General features: G+C 45.8%; 2 protein-coding genes across 2 annotated transcripts in view; one reads left to right on the top strand and one right to left on the bottom strand.

Moving 5' to 3' along the window:
• Positions 1-20,937, top strand: part of LOC119383854 (uncharacterized) — a 773,402-nt gene that overhangs the window by 588,953 nt on the left and 163,512 nt on the right. The window lies entirely within an intron of this gene.
• On the bottom strand, positions 12,440-13,958 carry LOC125757253 (uncharacterized). Its single transcript, XM_049412686.1, has one exon. It carries the CDS (start codon positions 13,863-13,865, stop codon positions 12,675-12,677), a length of 1,191 nt encoding a protein of 396 aa, XP_049268643.1. The 5' UTR covers positions 13,866-13,958; the 3' UTR covers positions 12,440-12,674.

Here is a 20,937-nt window from a genome sequence, read left to right as displayed (position 1 = left end):
TATGGCGAAGTGGTGTGAGATCGCCTTTGTGAATTTCGACTCTGGTGTTGCCGTAAATACCGCATTTGCGCCTCTAGTCGCCGTGCTTGTAATCGTGTTTGAGGAAGACGCCAAGGCTTCATTTGACGTCTTGTTTCAACGAAATAAAAGTGTGTTGCACACATGGAGTTTAACTGTGGGGGCCATTGCGTGCGTTGCTGTTCACGCCAAGGAGGTGTACGCGGCTAAATTGGCATTGACTAAAAGCTTTACGTGGGATTGTTTCTTGCTTCGACAACTTGCACTGGCACTGCCATTACCCCTTGAACGTTCAAGTTTTAGGGGCGAAGCTCCTTAAGGCGGCACCCGTTCGTCCCTCGTAGTCGTCGTAGTAGTCCGTAACAAGTCTTACGCTTTGACCTCCAAGGTGGTGCCGGTGGGAGATTTCTCCTGTGCGTTGTTGAACAATAAAAAATTCGCAGCGTGCGCGTTAACTAAAAGCCGAATTCTTCTGTCTCTCATTCCCCATTAGCAGCCATTGGCATGTTCCAGTAGGAAACGTTAGTAGAAGTAGAAGTGTAAGTGTTAGCTAAAAGCCGACTTCTTCTGTATCTCATTCCCATTAGCAGCCATTGTTTACCTCCAAGGTAGTGCCTGGTGAGATTTCTCCTGTGCGTGATTAAACAATAAAAATTTTGTTCAAAACGCCGTTGATTGATGAAATAAACCAACGAAAGACGCCAGATGTTTTGTAAAAGCAGAACGAAAGAACGCCAGATGTTTTTCTTAAAGTGTAGTAGTAGTAGTTGTATGTAGCCACCTCGCCCGATCGTCAACGGGCGAGGTGGACCGGCAACGGCGCGAGGACCCTGCCGTACGAGAGTTAAATCACACTAAAAGACATACTTTGCGGGCGATACACTCTAGTGAGCTTTCAACTTTTCGTCTTAATGTACATGATAAAGAAATTATTTCTACGAAAAACGCAAGGCACACATTGAGCAATATATTTGGTTTTGGGACGCTAAATGGAACCATGAGGCGATGCGAAGCCGGAGCACTTGCACGATCGCGTTCCGTTGGCTTTCGTTGGGCATGCTACCGACCTCGCGTCGTGGAACGCGCGTCCTGTCTTCCCTCTAGCCTTGCCTTTAATTCGCACAGGGCGAGCGGGGAATGCGGTCGCTCTTGGCGCTCTTTCGTTCGGGAGCGGACTTCTTCCTTGCATTTCACCGATCACAAGTGATAATGAAGGGACCACGTAAACCAACAGTACAATAAAAGTTTGATGTTTAATATATACACGATGTTTCACACTCTTTATATTATGTACTGGGCGCATTTCACGGAAGAGTTTCACGGTTTACAGATGATTCCCTCCGTAGCTTCGCCCCACTCATCATCATTCACCCCGTGGATATGCTGTGATTTTTTTTAGTTTATTTATTTATTTATTTATTTATTTATTTATTTATTTATTACATACCTGCGTCACCCCAGTGGGCATTACAGCAGGAGGGCCCACTTTTGCTAGACGAGGGGCCCCTACCTTCTCTATATTTGTGCGTCTGTGCGAAGGTATATATGTATCTATACGTGGATTGTGAAGAGGCTGTCATCGGTTGCCGTAAGACAAATAGGAAGAGGATACACGCTTCTCAAAAGAGTTTATTTGTCAACGTTTCGATCGGAGACCGATCTTTATTAACGAAACATTTACGAGGCTTCGATGCGTTTTTATAGCATCGTCCTCCGTGCAGGTGAAGCGACAAAAAAAATAAATAAGAAAAAATTTAGAAATGAAAAAATCAGGAGCCAAAAGATGACAAATATACACTCGGACATTGAAAAAGCACGTGCATCCTCGAAGAAAAAAAAGGAAAACATATAGATGTCTACATAGATAATCTCGATGGACGCAATCAGTAAGTACATTCCTTTCATACATTGTCAAGCCCAAGGAGTCAAGCCCCAGCTCTCCGGCTCCCCCCTCCTCATTTGTTCGTGAAGTATAGTGAGCGGGTGAGGCTTCACAAGAAGGGATAAGCGCTTAAAAAAAGGGTCTATGCACTATAAGCTTCACGAGTTTAATATAAACAAATTATCACTGCGTAATACATGCACACAAAACACGCGAAATGCTAAAAAACGCACGTTAGACAAAAACAAGGATTCCAAATATTATATCGTGAAGTATGATGCAACGCCATTAAAAACAAAAGCTTTTTTTTTCACTCAATAATAGTTTTAGCGGCATCACTTCAGTTACGATCACGATCCATGCAATCGACGTGTCACAGCGAGTGCATTAATTCACTGTTTGTAGACAACGATTACCTCGCACGGCGTTTCTCATTGCAAGGCGTTCGTGCATCGAGCGCGACAGTTACGCGACGGGCCCTTCAACCTAGCACATCATTCTGGGCTGGTAGAAATAAATTCTGTAGATACGACGCAACTGCCCCAATAGGCACACGTCACATAATCACAAACGCATCAGATGACCACAATTCTTATAAATCACAGACCACTGCATATTCTCCACACCAGGTTTGTTTACTTTTGCATTGTGTTGCGCTAACGGGCTATGTTCGTCGCTTTCTTTCTCTCACGCTTCGTCCGCACATACGTCGCTTATATAGGCGCACAGCACGGCGCATATCACAATAGATCAAGATTCCCACGTCGGGAGCTCGAAGTAACACACACACGCGCACATGTGGCAACGCTAATGCCATGGCTTTTGCGGGCGGTAAATCGTACACAGACGCGCACATTCAGACTTCACTTTTACCTGACTGCACACGAATGAACACGACGACAATCGCCGATGTGGTGACCCTCAGGCGATATGCTTGGTGTATCCGAGCGATAGAAGGAACACACGCCGTGTTGCAACTGGACGCTGCCGAAACGACGGAACGCGCTAAAGCGTTGTAAAACACTCCGAGCTGCCGCCGCTTCGGTGCACTTCAAACGCGGCACAGTCACAAGCTTCTGCTGCATCGGATGACGACCGGCGAGGACGATGCTGGGTACGTGCGAATAACAGTAGGAAATGACATCTTCTGGAAGAAACAAACACCGCAGGAAATTCGAAATGACGGATCTCGGTCTCGATGCAGCGGTACCTCGTCTCTCGTCGCGAATGGCGCCATGTTGCATTTTTCATTGGTTCGTCTTAACCGTTACGTCAATGTAAAGATCGGCCGTAGTTGGACGCGCATAATACAAATGGACAGCGGTACAGTTTACTTTTTATTCTTAGCTTGTCACCGACTATAGTTTATTACCAGCTGACTTAGCTGGGTACAAGCGTTGCCAAAACCAAGAGGAGGAATGAATAGTCTGTCAGACACTACTGTCCACTCACTCCAAGGGCGGCGCCACGGGCGCTCATGCGGGCCGGCCATAATCACTGGTGAATATGGTCGGCGCTGGTGAATACACAATCGTATGTATGTATGTATGTATGTATGTATGTATGTATGTATGTATGTATGTATGTATGTATGTATGTATGTATGTATGTATGTATGTATGTATGTATGTATGTATGCATAAACCTCGAAGAAAAAATAATTGAGAAAAGTTTGTTCCGAAGCGCGCGGCGGTAAACGACTCAGCCACGGATAATACGGTTTTCAGCATAGTAATAGCCAGCTATTTATATGCACCATTTACCGCTGGCGCGGAGCTCGGAAGCGCTTAAGCGTGTTCTCTTGATTACCAGCGTGATGGCGGGAAGGGCGCAAGGGCGCGCTCTAAAGGTCGTCGCCCCAGTCGTTGCGATGTACGCGCGCCTGCTACCTCTACCAGTTGTACTTTGCTCTACAGGGCGTAGTCGCCCGTACGCGCACGCTTATCTCTTGATGGGGGCGCATTGTACGTTTTGTGCTTTCACCGCAAAGTTCAAGTGACAGAGCGCGCGAAGGTCCCTTCGCTCGCTGCAGTGGCCGTGTTTGCGAAAGGAGCGCGCTGCTCAAACACAAAGAATAAACAACTTTGGCAGTTATTAGTTCGCGCTTGTCATTCGTATACCTCTGTGTTCTTTTCGTGCGTCCTACTTTGCGTTTGAGCTGCCCGCTTTAAGTGTCGAACTGTGACCGTTCATTGCTCGGGCTCATCTTGTGTGTGCTCTTTTCATGCGTGCTTTGCGCTTGAGAAGCGCGCTGAAAGTTTCGAGCTGCTTGCCGTTCTTCGCGTTACATTCCAATTTGTTGCTATCGCATTCATTGCTTCGCTCTTGCGTCGAAGCTGCCAATTTTTTTTTTACTCGAGAAGATGCTGCGCTTTTCACTTGAGCTGATGCGTTTACTCGGTGTCCAGACAAATACCGATAGAGTTCACCATTGAAGGCAGTTAGATAAGCGGCTGCGGTTTAGAATGAAAAACGGAAGCGCAGTTGACATCCAAAATCCTTAACATGGGAGGCTGATGTTCGCTTAGCTCATAACACTTCTTTCGCTTTCTCTCGATGTTAATTCGACAATGTGCCTGAGTTGTTCTTTAAGTCACTGTCTGTCATTGGCGCAGATGCATGTAATATATTTATTCTTTATTCCGTAGTCAGCTTTATCTGGACTATTTCTGTGCATTCAACATTTCTACATAATTAACTAGTGTTGTACGTCATGCGTTTACTATCATGATTTGTCCAGTCTGGGAGCCCTATTAGAAAACGCAGTGGCGCTGCGCCAGTGCATGATTATTGCGCGAGTGCGGTGCTGTGTACTGGGACGCTGGCATACTGCAGACGGCACGCTGCACGCTGGCGCGCGGCACGCTGGGATGCTCGCCACGGACCGAAATCGGGGTTTGAAATTCCTTTTGACGATATTGATCATGAGCAGATCGTAGTTATGACTAAGCAATGCCCACTGTGACAAATGAAAAATAAAAAAAGGAAACGAACCTGCACGATTCGAACACACGAAACCGCCGCACAATACCATAACACCACGCTGGAAGACCACGGACATAACTTCTTTTATGTCACGAGTAGTTCTTGTTGACTATTTTTAAAATTTTGTCCCTTCGAAATGCAGGTTATAGTGTATCCGTGCATGTGACAACTAAACCGAAGGTCGCTGATATGTTTGCTAGGCGCTATCCACGACCAGAACGTCTATCTGGCTGTTTGCAGGGCAAAAATTAGGGTATCCGAAGGGCTGTACCGTATACGAGCTGACTCGCTAAGCGGTTGTTCATTTCGATGTAGGAAACATGGCACCTATGAACTTTACATTATATAATTTTTTGTCACCCCCTGAAACAAGTGTTTCTCTCTTTAGTTCACGTTCCGCGTACTAACAGCTAACCCAAATACTGAGTACATAAAAAAATAAAAACCGTTCTAATGTTGCGGCGTTCATGACCGACTCACACTATGTGATATTGACTGATCTAACTACACAAAACAGAGGCTAAACAGGAGGAATTGAGCGTTGTGAACAAACCTTCGTCGAACGTGGCAAAGTGCAGTCAGTGTCATCCACTGATGCGACCTTCAGCGGCATGAGCAGTTAAGGAAGGAATTACTGCTTGCGTAGATTGATTATCGGACTATTACCACAGTCATTTCGTGTGTTGAATAATATGTTCTGCCGACGCAGTTCTGTGAATAAAAAATTATGGCACTGACCCACTTCAGTAAAAGACGCAGTTCAATAGATGATCGCTTCAGCGTATACGTTTATCCCCTAATTATGGTATATAAAATGGATGAGTGGTCGACGCGCACTGCAATGAAATTTTGAAATGTTGAAAACTCTGCACTCGAAAGCTGGTGATTCAATATCAAGTTTTATACAAATGTTACAGTCGACCTCTACGTTATTTTGACATCTACGCATAGCTGTTTGTGTATCAATCAGCGCTTGCAGAGGACTTTACAGTTCGCACCATGATGTATTTCCCTATTGTTATACAGCCTAATATATATAAATGAACCTTCCACTTGAAGCTTACGTTTCTACGATCACGTTCGATAAACAATATCGGCGCTGCTTCGTATATTAGTCAGCAAAATTAGGATGCGACATGCATGCCTGACCTTGCGCGTACTCCAGTAAGAGAAAATACAAAAGATTTGCGCAGCTTGCACTAAGTTGCGCAAGCCTGAATCACAGCAGAGCTGATGTTCACCTAGCTGGCCGTGGCTTTGCTAATTAGGCCTCTCAGCTGTCTCTTTCCCACTCCTTGCTATATTATCCTAATCATGAGTATGCTTGCTCTCCTATTTATTCTTTCTTAAGTCTGTGTCTTTTTATCTCTTACTCTCTATGTCTATTTCATTCTGTTTTTCTATCCTTTTCTGTCTTTCTTGGACGTCTTTGTCTTTTTATCTCTTTCTATGTCTTTCTTTCTCTCTCTTTCTCTATGTAGTCGTTCTCTCCCCTTCTATCTTTCTCACTGTTTCTTCCCTTTCTTTGAACCTATTTCTCTCTGTTCCTACTACCCACTACACCTGCCTAATAAAAACAACAAGGGAATGGACGGGCAGCAGATGCCAATTAGGGGCCGTATGTATAAGTTTCTTGTTAACGCTTAAACGCCCAGAAGGTATCTATTGTGAATACTAATGCAAGATTCTTTGAAAACACAGTTTATTGTCCAAAGAACATAATGCAACGTCAGAAGTTTCCTAATAAGACACTAAACAAAAATTATTAGGGTGGGTATATACCACCCTACGGGCCTTTGGCAGAATCCCACTTGTGGAATTTCTCAAAGCATGCAGCGGCACGAAGATGAATATTGCACGTAGAGGAAACAATCATCGACCTCTTGTCATTTTGTTTACTTGAACGACACCGGCAGCGTTTAAAGGTTCATGTTCCTCCAGGAAAATGCGGTACAGGTGGAAGCCGCCCTTGGTTTGGTACACCGAATCTTTTTTCTGTCACCTTGGAAGGCCTTCGGGTTGCGGGCGTAGCTGCTTGTTATCTTCTATCCGTTCTCAAATTGTCAGAGGAGCCAGCACCTTGCAATGCAGTCCTATGGTCAATGTATGTTGCATCACCATTCGAGCGAGTAATTATGGACAATGGTTCGTCTGCGTCATCATCTGCCTCGCTGTCAAAAAAGTTGTTCATATCATCAGGTAAAGAAAATTACAAATCCACGGCCTCTTCAAAGGTAAAGAATATTTTCATATAGAGAAAAAGAAAGTCGTAACCGGAGGATTGGCGTCGTGGAACGCCCGTAGGGAAGCATGTTCCCACAGCATAATTACTGAAAGCCGGATTTTTAGCATTGATAAAGCAATTTTTAGGCGCCAAAAACAGGCAAGAAAAACAACGCTTCAGGCTTCCAGTATCGAAAATATAGGTAGAATAAATTTTTACATAAATTCAAACAACTTCAATGGAAGACGTTCGCGGCCTCTGTTTACGATACGAAGACAAAAATTATTATTGTTTAAGGTGGTCCACAGGCTCTCTCTTATTCTGTAGCATGGTGAGTCAAGTGTCCACTGTCGAATCAACGCACACCTTTGCGCCTTTCTTTTCGGCATGACTGAGAAGGGTATAGCAGAATCAAATATCCAGATCGCTAAAAGACCAGGAGGAAGGGATCCTTCCTATTGGCCGGGTCGAATCGCGTAGAACAAGTTTCGCACCTGGCGGTGAACACCTTAAAGAGTTAATTACAAACTAAACAAAACTTGCGTGCCCCATGCCACTTTTTTCCCTTTTGCTCTTCACTCTCCCCTGACGGCTCTCAAGAATTTCGCATTCGCCAACCGCTCGCGCCACGTCAGCGCGACGGCGTAGGCTCGCCGGCGCGTCCCATTTCACTGCTCCTAGCAGTTGTTTCCGGAAGTTGGTTGAACTAGAGGAATGGGTTGAACCCCATAGAGTTCCGAGCAGTCAACGTCGCGCGGCAACGTGAATACCAGGCTCAAAGTGCACCGGGAAACGAACCTTGAGGTTAAATGGTGTTCGTATAGGCGCCAGTTTTAAAAATAGGCATTCATAAGCACCTATAGGTGTATAGGCATGAACGCCAAAGATATGCATTGATAGGCACTGTAAAAACACTACAAAAACCCTCCTTAGCCTCTTATTCATGCTCATATATGAAAGTGGCGCGATAGCAGCGTAACGAATAAAATAGGCATTTGCTTAAAATCCAGTCTCTGATATTTACAATTCAAATGTCAATAACTTTACTCCCTCGTTAAACTAGACTCTAAAAGTGAGACAGATAATAGTTCTGCACTTGAGGCATTCGATAAATGCATTTGCTCACCTTTAACACTGCGGCAAATACTTCAACCCTGAGTTTTTGCATCTGGTGAAAACCCGTGCGGCGACCTACCGCGCAGACAGAAACGTGTTGGTGGCGCCAACGGGAACTGAGGCGCCGCGTAGCTGGTTGTGTCGGAGGCACTAAAGGCTTTTGCGCTTGTTTCTCAAGCGTTACTCCGGATGCAGCAACCGTCTCAGGGCGGAGGAATTAGGCGTTTTGGAGATAGAAGCGTTGAAACGTGCTGGGAAATATTGCCACGCGCGCTTCCTTTGCTATGCTTTAGATGCGAAGTATCTTAAGGCCGAGCTCAATCCGGTGGTGTGCGGCGTGACCACCCTTACTGCGCATGCGCATACCCTCTCCACACACCTCCTCTCCACTCACCCTCTCCCCTTCCCCTCACCACTTTCCCTCTCCACCTTCCCTCTCCCCTTCCTATCTCCACTCCCCCTCTCCACTTTCCCTCTCCCCTCCCCCTTTCCACTCTTCCTCTGAAACGCGGGCTGGACATGCCGAAATTCTCTCCTGCGCAACGCCGCGATGAGCTCGAGCGCATGCGCGTCCCCTCCCCTTCTCTCTCCTCTCCTACGCTGCCCCCCTCTCGCCCGCCTGTCGACCGCGTTCCCCGCTCGCCCTGTGAGAATTAACGGCCAGGCTAGATGGAAGATACGACGCACGTAGCGTCCCTCTTCGCGTTCCACGACGAAGGTCGGTAGCATGCCCAACGAACGCCAACGGAACGCGATCGTGCAAGTGCTCCGGCTTCGCATCGCCTCATGGTCCCCTTTAGCGGGAGATGGTGTAATTTTTGTAATTGATCCGTTGCAAGTGTGACCGCTGTCTTGCGCGGGCCGCGCCCGAATGTCTGGGAACATTCCAGATGGTAGTAGATCATTGTGTCAAGATTGCGCATATGACGCGAATAGTGAAGATTATTCCAGAGCTGGCGCAATTACAAGTGATAAGGCTGGAAAGTTCGATGCATGATGTGAAAAAGAGGGCGCGTCGCAGCCATGATCACTTTATTGACGTCAGACGCTCTCTTCGCCGCTATCAGTGTGCAGTGTGTGTGTTGCTGTAGTTTGACTTTTCATTTCCAGGCCACAAGTTCGGCGAAATAAAGAGTTTCATCTTCGACACGCCGACTGCTGTCTTCGTCGATGTCACGACCCGTGACACTATAGCCAGAACTGTGTATTGCATAGGCGAGCCGCTTCCTTTCTGCCGCCGACACAGTTATGTCATCAAATAGAGAGTGTATGGGCCTTGTAGAGGTCCTAGCGAAATTTCGGCTTTATTTATAGAGGTAACATATACTCTCATCAATGAGGGACATCTGATGTGCTGCATACCTTTCCTGCGCTCGAAACGGCGCTCTTCGGACAACCACGGCACTCGTCTCACAGCATCGTAAGACAAAACGGACACGTCGTGCGAACGGCGTAACTCTGACGAGCGCGTTTACTTGGGCCTGTGCTGCTGCTTTCGGGCTTTTATCATGAACTACGCCACAAGCACAAAGCACTCGACCCACCTAATGCGAAAAGATAGGCCAATCATGCAGTCTGAATACTACGACCATTGCTAAAATTAACTCGATGGAGTTATTTCGGCAGTTCCCGTACTGACGCTGCCAGATTTTAATGTGCCGTTCGAACTCTTCACAGACGTCTCTAATTACGACACTGCGTTAGGCGCCTCATCGAATGCGAAATGTGACCCTCGGCGTCAGCATCAACACGAACGATGCAGCGACTCTTGTGTTCATAGATGACATCATCGTAACATCATCCGTCACTTCCTCATGGCGTCACACATGGCCTATTTATACACGTCATCGTGCCATTATGACGTCACAGAACAAAACATGATCACAATATCACCGCTTGGTACAACATCCCGGAGTCAGTCCAACACCACATGAGGTGCAGAAGGAGTCAGGGAGGGGTATCAGTGCAATCGACTCAGAAGAAAAAAGAACATGGCTTTTGCCTTCGGGTCGTCTCAGGCGAATGCATAAGCGTCTGCGTCACTTCCTGCAGCAGAGAGCGAATGCTAACTGTGACATCTCTTCGCTAGAAAGGGACACGTTTTAGGGGCGAAGCTCCTTAAGAGGGTTCACCAGCGCGAGCTCCCATAGAGAATACATGCGCATTTTGAGAAGCCCTAGCGTGCCCAAATTTCGTCAGATTTACAAGGGGTTTTCGGCACTGCATTCATTTTTAGTATATCGAGGAAATGTTGCGGACAGATATTTTCCTCAGGCTTTCATTTTTTTACAAACCAGAGGCAAACATCCATAAAAATTGCACATTTTAACGTCTCGCTCTTTCATGTTGTCTCCGGAAGAAAATAGCTTAGTTATCTAAATTTCTTCCGCAACATTTCCTCCCTTTTTCTTTCCTTATTGTTGTGGTATAATTGTCATGCATGTCAAGCTTCTGGTTTCCATTTTACAGGCTTTGAAAGTGCTGTGTGTACTTTCAGTCTGGATTTAAAATTCGCGCCAAATTTAAGAGGCGCGACGTGGCTCCCCCTGGTATCGCCTATATTCCGCGATCCTACACTCTACCACCAGCCTCTCATATGGCTGTATTCGTGCGCTGCGTAGAAAGGTAAGGGACTTGCTGAGTCAGCTTGAAACAGGCTTCGGTATTTTTTTTTGTATCGTTTTTTTGTGGAGGGGGCTGTGCTGCCTCTTTTTCTCCCGAGCGTGTTCCCCGCGACAATGGAGTGGAATGCGAGGCTAATGCAGGTGTGTGACCCAAACACAAAGCGTTTCTTCGGCGTCGGCATCGCGACAGCGTTTGGCCTAGCAGCACTGTGCCGAGAGGTCCTTGGTGTTCAGAAAACTGCCCCTTGTCCATAGCTAATCGTCCTATTGAGCGCTCACAGGAATTTACTGCTGTTGCAAGGGGACAGTGGCGGCTTCTGCAGCAGAGACTAGCCAAGAGGCTCGTGTGCTTTCGCTCAGTTCTGTCGGTCAGGAATACGCAGATGCGCGACATCGTGGCTGTTTAGAAACGCCACAGGCAAGCAGGCAAATCTGGATTTTAGGATGTAATAGCTAGATCGGCTGCCGCGAACTGCTCCTTCAAGGCGCCAGATACGCATGCGTAGATCAGAACAAGCTTTGTTCATTGGAAAGAAAACATTATTTGATGCTGAGCGGCCACTGTCAAGTGTATGACTCGACACATGCCTTTCACAACGTGGCAACTCGGGGAGATGGCGCTGAAAACTGACCCCGTCTTCGCGTTCGACCACCTTCGATGTAATTTTTAAACATTATACTTCAATTTGTTCTCGTGGCAAACATTATCCTCGCTTGTATGTAACGGAATTTTTTTTCCGTTTGCCATCTTAAATTTCCAAACGCTAGCCTAAACCATGCTGTATGTAATATATAAAACTGGGAGAAGCGCACAATATAACAAATATAAGAAATAAGCAGAAGCGTACAAACCTTTTATTTTGAAATTTCTTACAACTGTTGTTCTCAAAGTAGCTATTCTATCTTATCACCTAAGTTGTCTAGATGGCACAGAAGCAGATCAAAGTGTCCCCGAGAGAAAACAACGCAAGCCGTGCCCGAAAAAAAAAAATTTACGAAAGTTGCTTTTTACGGCATAGTCAGTTGTGAATCGCGATAAGATGGTTCTGCGTAAAAATAATAAATCTAGTACTCTTTAAATGCCATTTAATTACATTTCATTCAGGAAGTTTAATGAAAACACACATATTACGCCCTACTCCAACGTTGCTGTTCCCGCTCTTCATCACAGTGTACCCTGGGGCTTTCGAGTGCTCGGGCTTTCAGGTAAGCCCAACATCGTGCAGTGCTGTATCTTGAAGTGAAAGAATAAGCGAGAAAGATTCGCTGAGATCGGTGCTGGCGAGTAACTTCTACACGCAGTGGAAAATGTGTTGAAATTATCACCTCATGCAGTGCACCTGTGCATCAGCATAAACAGTGTTTCCAGATGCTACTGGGCAAACAAGCAAATACTCATCACAAAGGAAGCCCAAAAGAAGCGGAAACGTAATGAATTTTCCCATTCTTGAAAATATTTTTATTATAAAAAAAAACGTGTCACTCAAATTCAAAGAGGAGTTTCAAAAACAACCTAATTACCTTGTACAGCAAATATATGCGCAACTATGAACGAAAGCACATGATTACTTTTTTAACATTGTCTCCAGGGTAGTCTCCATTCGGTTGAAGGCACGTTTGCAAGAGCATGATTAAAGTTGTTGATTCACCAACATATATTTTACTTCAACACTCGACGACACAGTCATCGACCAACAATAAGCGGCATTGGCAACCCTAAGCATAAACAACAGCATTGGTGTGAGGAAACACGTACGACTCCTGACGTGCGTCGCAATTTCAACAGGCGCGCTAGAGCATTGTCAGAACAGGATTGCTTGGTGATTTATTGGCAGTCTCCATTTCTAGACGTCTTCTTCAAAGCCTGCTTGAGTAAACGGTTCTTTTGCGCCTCCGTGATATGATCAGGCTCGCGAATTGGAAGGCCGCGGCTCCTCCTTGGGTCCACGAGCTCTGGTAGCATGCAGTGCATGTAAAATGTTTTGAGCCGGGGGAACATCTCATTCTTCCAAAAGACTTCATCTCTGGATATTGCCTCAATGCTTATGCCGTTTTTTGTCCACACCACGAAAAGGCATTTCTGACGACGAGATATATTCATCTGACCTTGCACTTGAGACCAATAGTTACTATTGGACTTAAGCTTCAATTTTCCGTCCTCGTTTTCCGTACAGTATGTTATTTTTTTGGCTCGGACTCCTTCTAGTGGAGTAAGGTCCCTCGCTGAGTATGGACACTTCACTTCCACGAGGACGTCCTCCCCAATCAGACCGTCCGGACTAGCTCCAAGGAAGGGGTTTTCCTGGTCTACGAACAAGCCGCACTGTTTTACAACAACGTTGCACTCCTTTTCAAGCTGCCTCAGGGCAACGCACTCGTGGTCCCGTCCGTACCTGATGGCTTCGGAACTAATTTCCTTGTACAAGATGTCTCCAACTGTGCGTCCGCATCCAGTCGTTGGTTTCATTTTACAAATAGCGCCAAAAACTGATGCTGTCAACCTCTTCCGCCTTTCATGTTTCCACAGACTAGATCCACTCTGCTTGGATGTTGCTCTCTGCAGGTCTTCGATGCTTGTAACTGATAGCGAAAGCGATTTTACGAAGTTCTCAGAAGCAGTTGCCAAAGCTCCAGGCTCCATGTCTGGCAGACCATAGTCAACATCAGCACCAGGATGATGCTCTTTGACTCGGCGCTGGGAGCGTGGTGTGGTTGATGGTGCCTTCTTCGGCAGCTTTTGCTTTGATTTTCTTCGAGCAACTGACGCTTTCACGAATGAAGCTGTACATTTTCCGAGCTTCCCGCCGGAAATTCTGCGGGCAATTTTTTCATGATAAGTCCCTTTGCAGTTCACCGATAAAGAAGCAGCAAGACACCTTGTTTTGTAGGACCCTTTCATCGAATAGTTTATGCGTTTTCCACCAACGAACTTTGCCACAACGGAGTTGTAGTGCTCGGCATCATTGTTATCTACGTCCATTATGAGGCTTGCAGCGTTTGCGGCTACCCTATTCATGGCAACACGAATTTCCTCATATATGCCAGTTTGAACGATTGCAGGAAACACGTTTTCTTCCCCGGCTTTGCTTCCAGAACAGAAGTAGTCAGCGCAGTTACTATGGTCTCCAAACACATGGTTTGGGCCGTTCTCTATATCTTGAATGAGGTGCTCGATTTTTTCTGAGAATGGGGTATCTTCTGAGCCTCTGACTTTAATCGCTGTTGCAACGCCATGCCGCAGTCGTACAGCCGCTTGAAGAATAGAGTTTTTAAGATTTTTTGAAACCTTTTCCGCTCGCTTCTTTTGAGCGATCTCTCTAATTTTTCCTGCGTAATTCCGAAGAATGTGGTTCCTGCACTCGATTTTTTCAACTTGCTGGCTTCCATATGGTGCTGCTGCTATGATGGACCGGTAGGTGCTTGAATCTCCATCAGCAATAAGTCTTGTGTACTTTATGCCATGCAGCTCAACGCTTTTCTTGAAGCCTTCAACGATAATACTTTGTTCCATGCTGGTTGAGCTGCCATGCCAGTTCTTCTCGCATTGATGTGGCTTCGCAGTAGCACCTTGCGGAGTGCGAGCACACATTGCACACACCTTGTTTTTCACGCCGATGTAGAGGACTTTTCCAGTTCTGTGTCCAATGATAGCAGCCTGAAACAGCAATACAAATATCAGCCATGAAATTGCTCTACTCAGTGCACAGCCAATCACTACATCAGATAAGCATTTCAGAGATAAGATAGAGTTCTTGCTAAAGTGCCATTTGGTGGAGACCTCTGCTTCACTTAAAATATTTTCATAGCAGTTGCACTTGTTTTCGCGTATGTTCGTAATACTCGAAGTGAGATGCCAAACTCTCAAAATAGTTGTTTACTTATAATAAACAAAAGCAATATAATTATTCAGTCCCATGCCATTTCACATACACCAGTGCATCATCAGACACCTATAACATCGATGGCAGCGCTGTTTAGTATTTATAGTTCTAGCTGAATTATCTTACGCTATAGGCAATACGAGCAAAGCAAGTTTCAGTGCTATATGTGTGCGCTATGGTCAAGATAATGGCGCTCCTGGCTAATGAGCCAGCATTTTGTGCAACATGACAGATATTTCTGGCAATTCTCTATATCTGCGTCATTCGGAAGAGGGAATGCGTAATTTGCTCCACTGCATATACAATCTTGTCAGGTAGACATATGCGCTAATAAACACGAAAAATCATCGCCTTGCCGAACTCGATGTAGTTTTCCTTGCCAAAAAAAAAATTACGGCCAACACCTTCTCATATGCTACAGCGGAAATGAAAGGTAAGTTCTTTGTTACGCACTAACCAGTTTGTCTACGTTATGCATAAGGACACTAAAATTAATCGACAGGATATGCATGTTTTCCTGATCTGAGAAGTTTTATGCTTGACGGGGCCCTATTCGCGAGCTATTATAATATCGTTTATTTACTAAAAGGAGCGCTTTTTAATTGATATGGTTCAATAAATTTGTGCACTCACCACGCCTGAGGAAGCATCATACTTGTTCTTGTACGATCTCTTCGACCAAGCACCATCGGCAACGACTGTTATTGTGGGTACGCCATCATTGTCTATTTCGCCACATTCTCTTGCCAGCCTTGCTTCTTCTGCACAGCCTTCTTCATTTCATCCCAGGCGGTTTGGTTGATAAAGTCTCCAACGTTGTCTTGTATTTTTGCGTAAGTGTCCGATGACATTCCCGGAATATCCATGGATGCAAGCAGTTCGTTGAGGTTTGAAAAACCGCAGCCAATGGACATTGTTCCATACACTGCAGCTGTGTTGATGTCACCGCAGCCGCTTGAGGTTTGAACTTCAGGTGGCGTATTTGTATGTATGACATCTTTTCTTCGGCACATCCTGCATACAAGAGTCAGGGAGCTTCGAAGACCTTGCCTTCTTTCAGATATACAGTCCATATCCGCCAGAGTGCATTGGAAAGGAACATGGAGGGCCACCTTTTGCAAGCTGCTCAAGAGGTGCTGAATTTCAACAATCCGGCGTCCTTGAATGTCAGCCTCTACTCTGATATTCTTGTCTGTGGAGTGTTGCTCGCATGCTCCCGTTGCACTCATCAATGAGGATGACAAGGAACTTCCTGACGCCTCCGCTTCTTCAGTGAGGGCTTCATCGTCGGCACAAAACTGTGCCGTCCTAGGGCTGTGCGTGTTCACCGTTGGCGGCGGAGAATCTTCATATAAATCTCTGAGATCACCGCCACAGTGAGAAGAAGATGCATTATCTAGAGTTTGCCTCTTTCTGACGTTTGCAATCGTTGACGCTGGCCGTTTACGTTTGCCGTACTTGAAGTTCTTCGATGGCATTTCTTGCTTACTGGATTCGTGCACACTGGGAACAACGTCGGTATCGCGTGCTGCTACTACACAGCACTGCGAACAAAGAGGTCGCAAAAGTATCGAGGTCTACGAATGCCAGCTGGTGCCTACAGAAGTCTAACCCCCGTATTCAGAAACGCTCCTTCACTTGAACTTGACTTGCCTCCGCCTTGAACGCGTTTGGAACGCGCTGCGTTTAGGCTGTGCCAAGGCAGCGCAAACGCGTTTCGAACGCGCTGTCCAAGGCGGTGGCAAGTCAAGTTCAAGTCGAGGAGCGTTTCTGAATAAGGGGGTAAGCTACTTCGTGTCTTCGGGGCTCCATAGCCGCTTTCTCTGCCACTGTGAGGCTAAGAACACGTGGTGACACCCATAGGCACCCGGCAATGCAGTTTCCGAGATACGATGGTAGCGCCAGAAAGCACAGCCTAGCGAGTAGACGCAGCAAAATCGAGTGTCTATCCTCCCCATCCTCCATGTTCAGAAACGCTCCTTGACTTGAACGTGACTTGCCACCGCCTCAATGCAGTGCGTTTGAAACGCGTTTGTAGCGTTTCTGCTGCCTTGGCACAGCCTGAAAAGAGTGCGTTCTAAACGCGTTTGTGCTGCATTGAAGGCGCTGGCAACATCCCTGAGGTGATTACAAACCCACGTAGGAAGCGTTCGTTGAAAGAGGCGCCCAAAAGAGAGACACTTGACCGCGTCGATGTGTCCAGCGAGCGTTTCATTTTCTTGGTATCCCTGGCGGCTGGTGCCCTCAACACTTAGGCGTTCGATAAGAGCTCCATCGCGCCCTCTGGTCAGTGACGGGTGCCTATAAGCGCTCCCCTAGAAAAGGATTGGAGGGGCAACGGAACTAATCTGATGTCAGCGTTTCTTGCTCCGCGCGTTCGAGCAAGAGTTCACCCTGCGTCTCAACCTGTTTGTTCACGAAGATGGCGCCTACAGTGACGTCAATGCAAGCTACGTATTCCATAGCCTCTGACAATAAGCGGCAGAGAACTGTGAAGAGAGGTCACTACCCATTGTTTGGGTTACTGCGGGAGCGGTGTAGCGATACGGAGAAGTTGGAGGGAATGGCTTACACCACAACGGTACGGAGAGGACAAAGCGGCAAAACCCCTCCATCGCATTTGCTACGGCTATGCTGGCGGAAAACGTAGCAGCGTTCACCCTTTTTTGAGGCATTCCCGGGCAAGTTTCAAACAGCACTACTTTTCGCGTGCGGAATGACCTTTTCGCAAGCTTTCATGAGCTGGTGAGATTTACACGCCTAGAGTGTACTCTAACTTACCTCCTTTTTGTGGTGTGTAAGTGCTGCCATCTATGGACACAAAAAGTTCAAATCTGAGTTGCTTTGGAGCTGGTGAGCCCTCTTAAAGCGGCACCCGTTCGTCCCCGTCGTAGTGCGTAACCAGTCTTAAGGCTAGTACCAGATCTTGACCTCCAAGGTGGTGCCGGTGGGAGATTTCTCCTGTGCGTTGTTGAACAATAAAAAATTCGCAGCGTGCGCGTTAACTAAAAGCCGAATTCTTCTGTCTCTCATTCCCCATTAGCAGCCATTGGCATGTTCCAGTAGGAAACGTTAGTAGAAGTAGAAGTGTAAGTGTTAGCTAAAAGCCGACTTCTTCTGTCTCTCATTCCCATTAGCAGCCATTGTTTACCTCCAAGGTAGTGCCTGGTGAGATTTCTCCTGTGCGTGATTAAACAATGAAAATTTTGTTCAAAACGCCGTTGATTGATGAGATAAACCAACGAAAGACGCCAGATGTTTTCTAAAAGCAAAACGAAAAGACGCCAGATGTTTCTAAAGCGAAACGAAAAGGAATTTTGACCATGGGATGCAGAAAAATTCAGCAGATCCCACGCGTTGTGGGAATTGGTTTCATGCGAAGCAGTCAGCGACTACTTTTATGCTGTATATTATGGCTTTGAGCCAAGCGTTACGAGGTGGATCGACGTGTTTTTGTAAGTGTAGTAGCTGTGTGCAAATCGTGGGCGTACCAGGCACGTCGGCAACGCGGACGTTTAAAGGGCAAGTTATGGTGCGACGTAACGCCAGCCCTCACGTTACAGTACATACGTATTACATACACGTTACAGTACATACGTATTATCAAGACTAAGTACACTTTATGATGCAATCATGTGAATATCATACGTAATTTTTGTTATTGTATTCCTCCTGGGTCGAGAAATGCTTCATATAGCTTGCTGATTCACAGCAATAAAATGTAATGTTTATTAGGGTGCTATAAAAGCGGAGCCAACACTGGAACCACAGATATTAAACTAACATGACGCCTGTACCATAGGAGTACATATCTAGTGCTTGTTGTTTTCTTGTAAAATTATATAGCCAGCACCACATCCACAGTCGACGTTCCACCGACGTTTCGCCTGCACAGAGTGTTTTTCCAAACCAGTTTACAGATCTGGCGTGACCCTGTGGTAGAATATCTGATTGCCACGCAGAATGCTTGGGTTCGATTCTGTCTGGGGTCCTAATTTTTATTCTTTCCATTCGTCGGGTCAACGCTGCCGATGTCGGTTTTTCTTAACGCTCTCGTATTTAAATTACCAATGTCTGTTCTCGCCGTTCCTGGGTAGATATAAACCGTCAATCACCTGTGGCGCATAACCGTACACTGCGGCCCGTGGTAAACGGCAATGTGCCGCACGTGTCTGGAGGAAAGTGTTTCAAGACGTACGCGGCAGGAGTTTCACGTTAGACATGACATGATCCGACAGTGATATTCGTCAAATCCTCTTACCTCTCATACCAATTTTGGTCTACAACAAGTTAAGGAGGTGATCATGAGAGCAACCAGACGGGGGCGGCTAGATAGATAGATAGATAGAAAGATAGAAACGCTCCAAGTTCAAAGGTTCGCTAAGAAGTGCTTCGCATTTAAAATTTATCCTGCTGCGTATTCCTCCACCATGTCACCCGGAAGCAAACTCTAGAGCCGAGAGAATTATTCCAGATAACACATATAAAGCTTTGGGTGCTTACTTCCAAGTTAGGTTGACATGCGCGTTGGAAGCAGCTGCATTCCGTTATATCCGAGAGCACACAGCTGCCTTAGGATGTAGCCATAAGTTCATCATACATGATGGTTCTTGCATCTCTTTAAGTTTTCCGCCCCCGTCTTCTGCCATGCCTTTTCAAGTAAGTCGCCGGGTTGCATTTATGTAAGTCCTTTGAAATCAACGTGACCCGCTCACTCATGATCGTCTTGGAACAGTAGCACTATGGCAGCTACCGCTGTTTTGGACACAAGCACCTTGCTCTCTTGTATCTTGAGATGTTCACTTGAGTCCCACAACCTGCTAACATTCACTGCTCCGAGAATATAAAATCTGAATGTATGAACTCTGCACAGAGCATACTTGTCTTGGTGCATTTTGACAGACCTTTCCGCCACTTAAATCGCCTACTGTGGAATTTCAGTCACTCATATAACGAGCCATTCCTCTGGTGGCGCTAATATGCGAGTTACAGCTCGATAACTCGTTTACAGCTTAAAGGTTCTTCGCTCTTTTCCTGAAGCCTCGTTGGCTTCCCACGAACAAAGAACTTTGTACACCCTAGAAAAGTACGCCAGAAGAAAAGTTTGTGAAGTTACACTCGAACAAGAGATACAGCAAAAGTAACAGTTCCGCCCCACTATATATATATATATATATATATATATATATATATATATATATATATATATATATATATATATATATATGTGCGTGTGTGTGTGTGTGTGTGTGTGAGTGTGTGTGTGTATGTGCGAGTCTGTGTGAAGAAGAAAGTGTCCATAATCCGAGAAGCACGAATATTACGAAGTAAAGGACGCAAAACAAGAACTTTTTATTTTTCAAACGTTTCAGCCAGGAACAGGGAACACACGATACAGCACTAGCGCTCTTCTTAAGCAGACACGTGATACATATGACGCCTAACACGTGGCTTTGGCTTATGAATATCGCAGAGTATTCACTGCATTAAGGTGAGCCATGCACGGTAACAAGAGCAGGTCTCTGCAAAGGCGTGTGAAGACATATCACAGAACTGGCGCTTGCGTGAAACAGATCGCGTGAATACCAATTTGAAAACCAGACAAGATCTACAAAGACAATAATTCTGTAAAGGCATATAGCGAAAAAAGAAAAAAAAGTCGCCTGGATAAGGCGAGATGCGTTATTAAACAATTTCAATAGGTGCGAACATCAACAACAAAAAGCAAAAAGAAAAAGCGATGCAAAGTAAGCGTGTAGCAAAACTCCGCGTATACAGTGGTTATGATTAGACTGTGATGATGCTGGAACTTCGTTCTGCGCCGGAAGGAACGTCAGTTTCCCTGGGTTTTCATTTATGCCAGATGAGACAGCGTTCAACTTGTGTATGAGGAGTGACTCGCGAGTTGATCTGTCATGGTGCGAAGGGAAGCGTGATTCCAGTATAGTAATTGTTAGTTTAGAGATAGAGTGATGAAGAATATTAAATTGCGTGGACAGATGTAGATTAGGTAGGCTTATTACATGTGACTTATGCTTACCAAAACGCAGTATAAAGGCGGTTTCACTTTGCCCCTTATATTGAAGTTAGCATTCAAAGCATTCAAGCATGTACACAGAATTGCTTGTCCCCCTGTCAAAATTCCTTTTCATTTTGAGATTAATGTTTCAAACTGTGCTCTTGACACAGCTTGTGTTAGTCATGTGG

The sequence above is a fragment of the Rhipicephalus sanguineus genome, chromosome 2 (genome assembly GCF_013339695.2).
Source record: "Rhipicephalus sanguineus isolate Rsan-2018 chromosome 2, BIME_Rsan_1.4, whole genome shotgun sequence".
Lineage (NCBI taxonomy): Eukaryota > Metazoa > Arthropoda > Arachnida > Ixodida > Ixodidae > Rhipicephalus > Rhipicephalus sanguineus.
Note: the sequence above shows the minus strand (reverse complement) of the source record. Positions and strands in the feature narration are given on the sequence as shown.

Coding starts and splice junctions, on each gene's coding strand:
- LOC125757253 (XM_049412686.1), bottom strand. CDS start 13,865: ATGAATAGGGTAGCCGCAAACGCTGCAAGCCTCATAATGGACGTAGAT.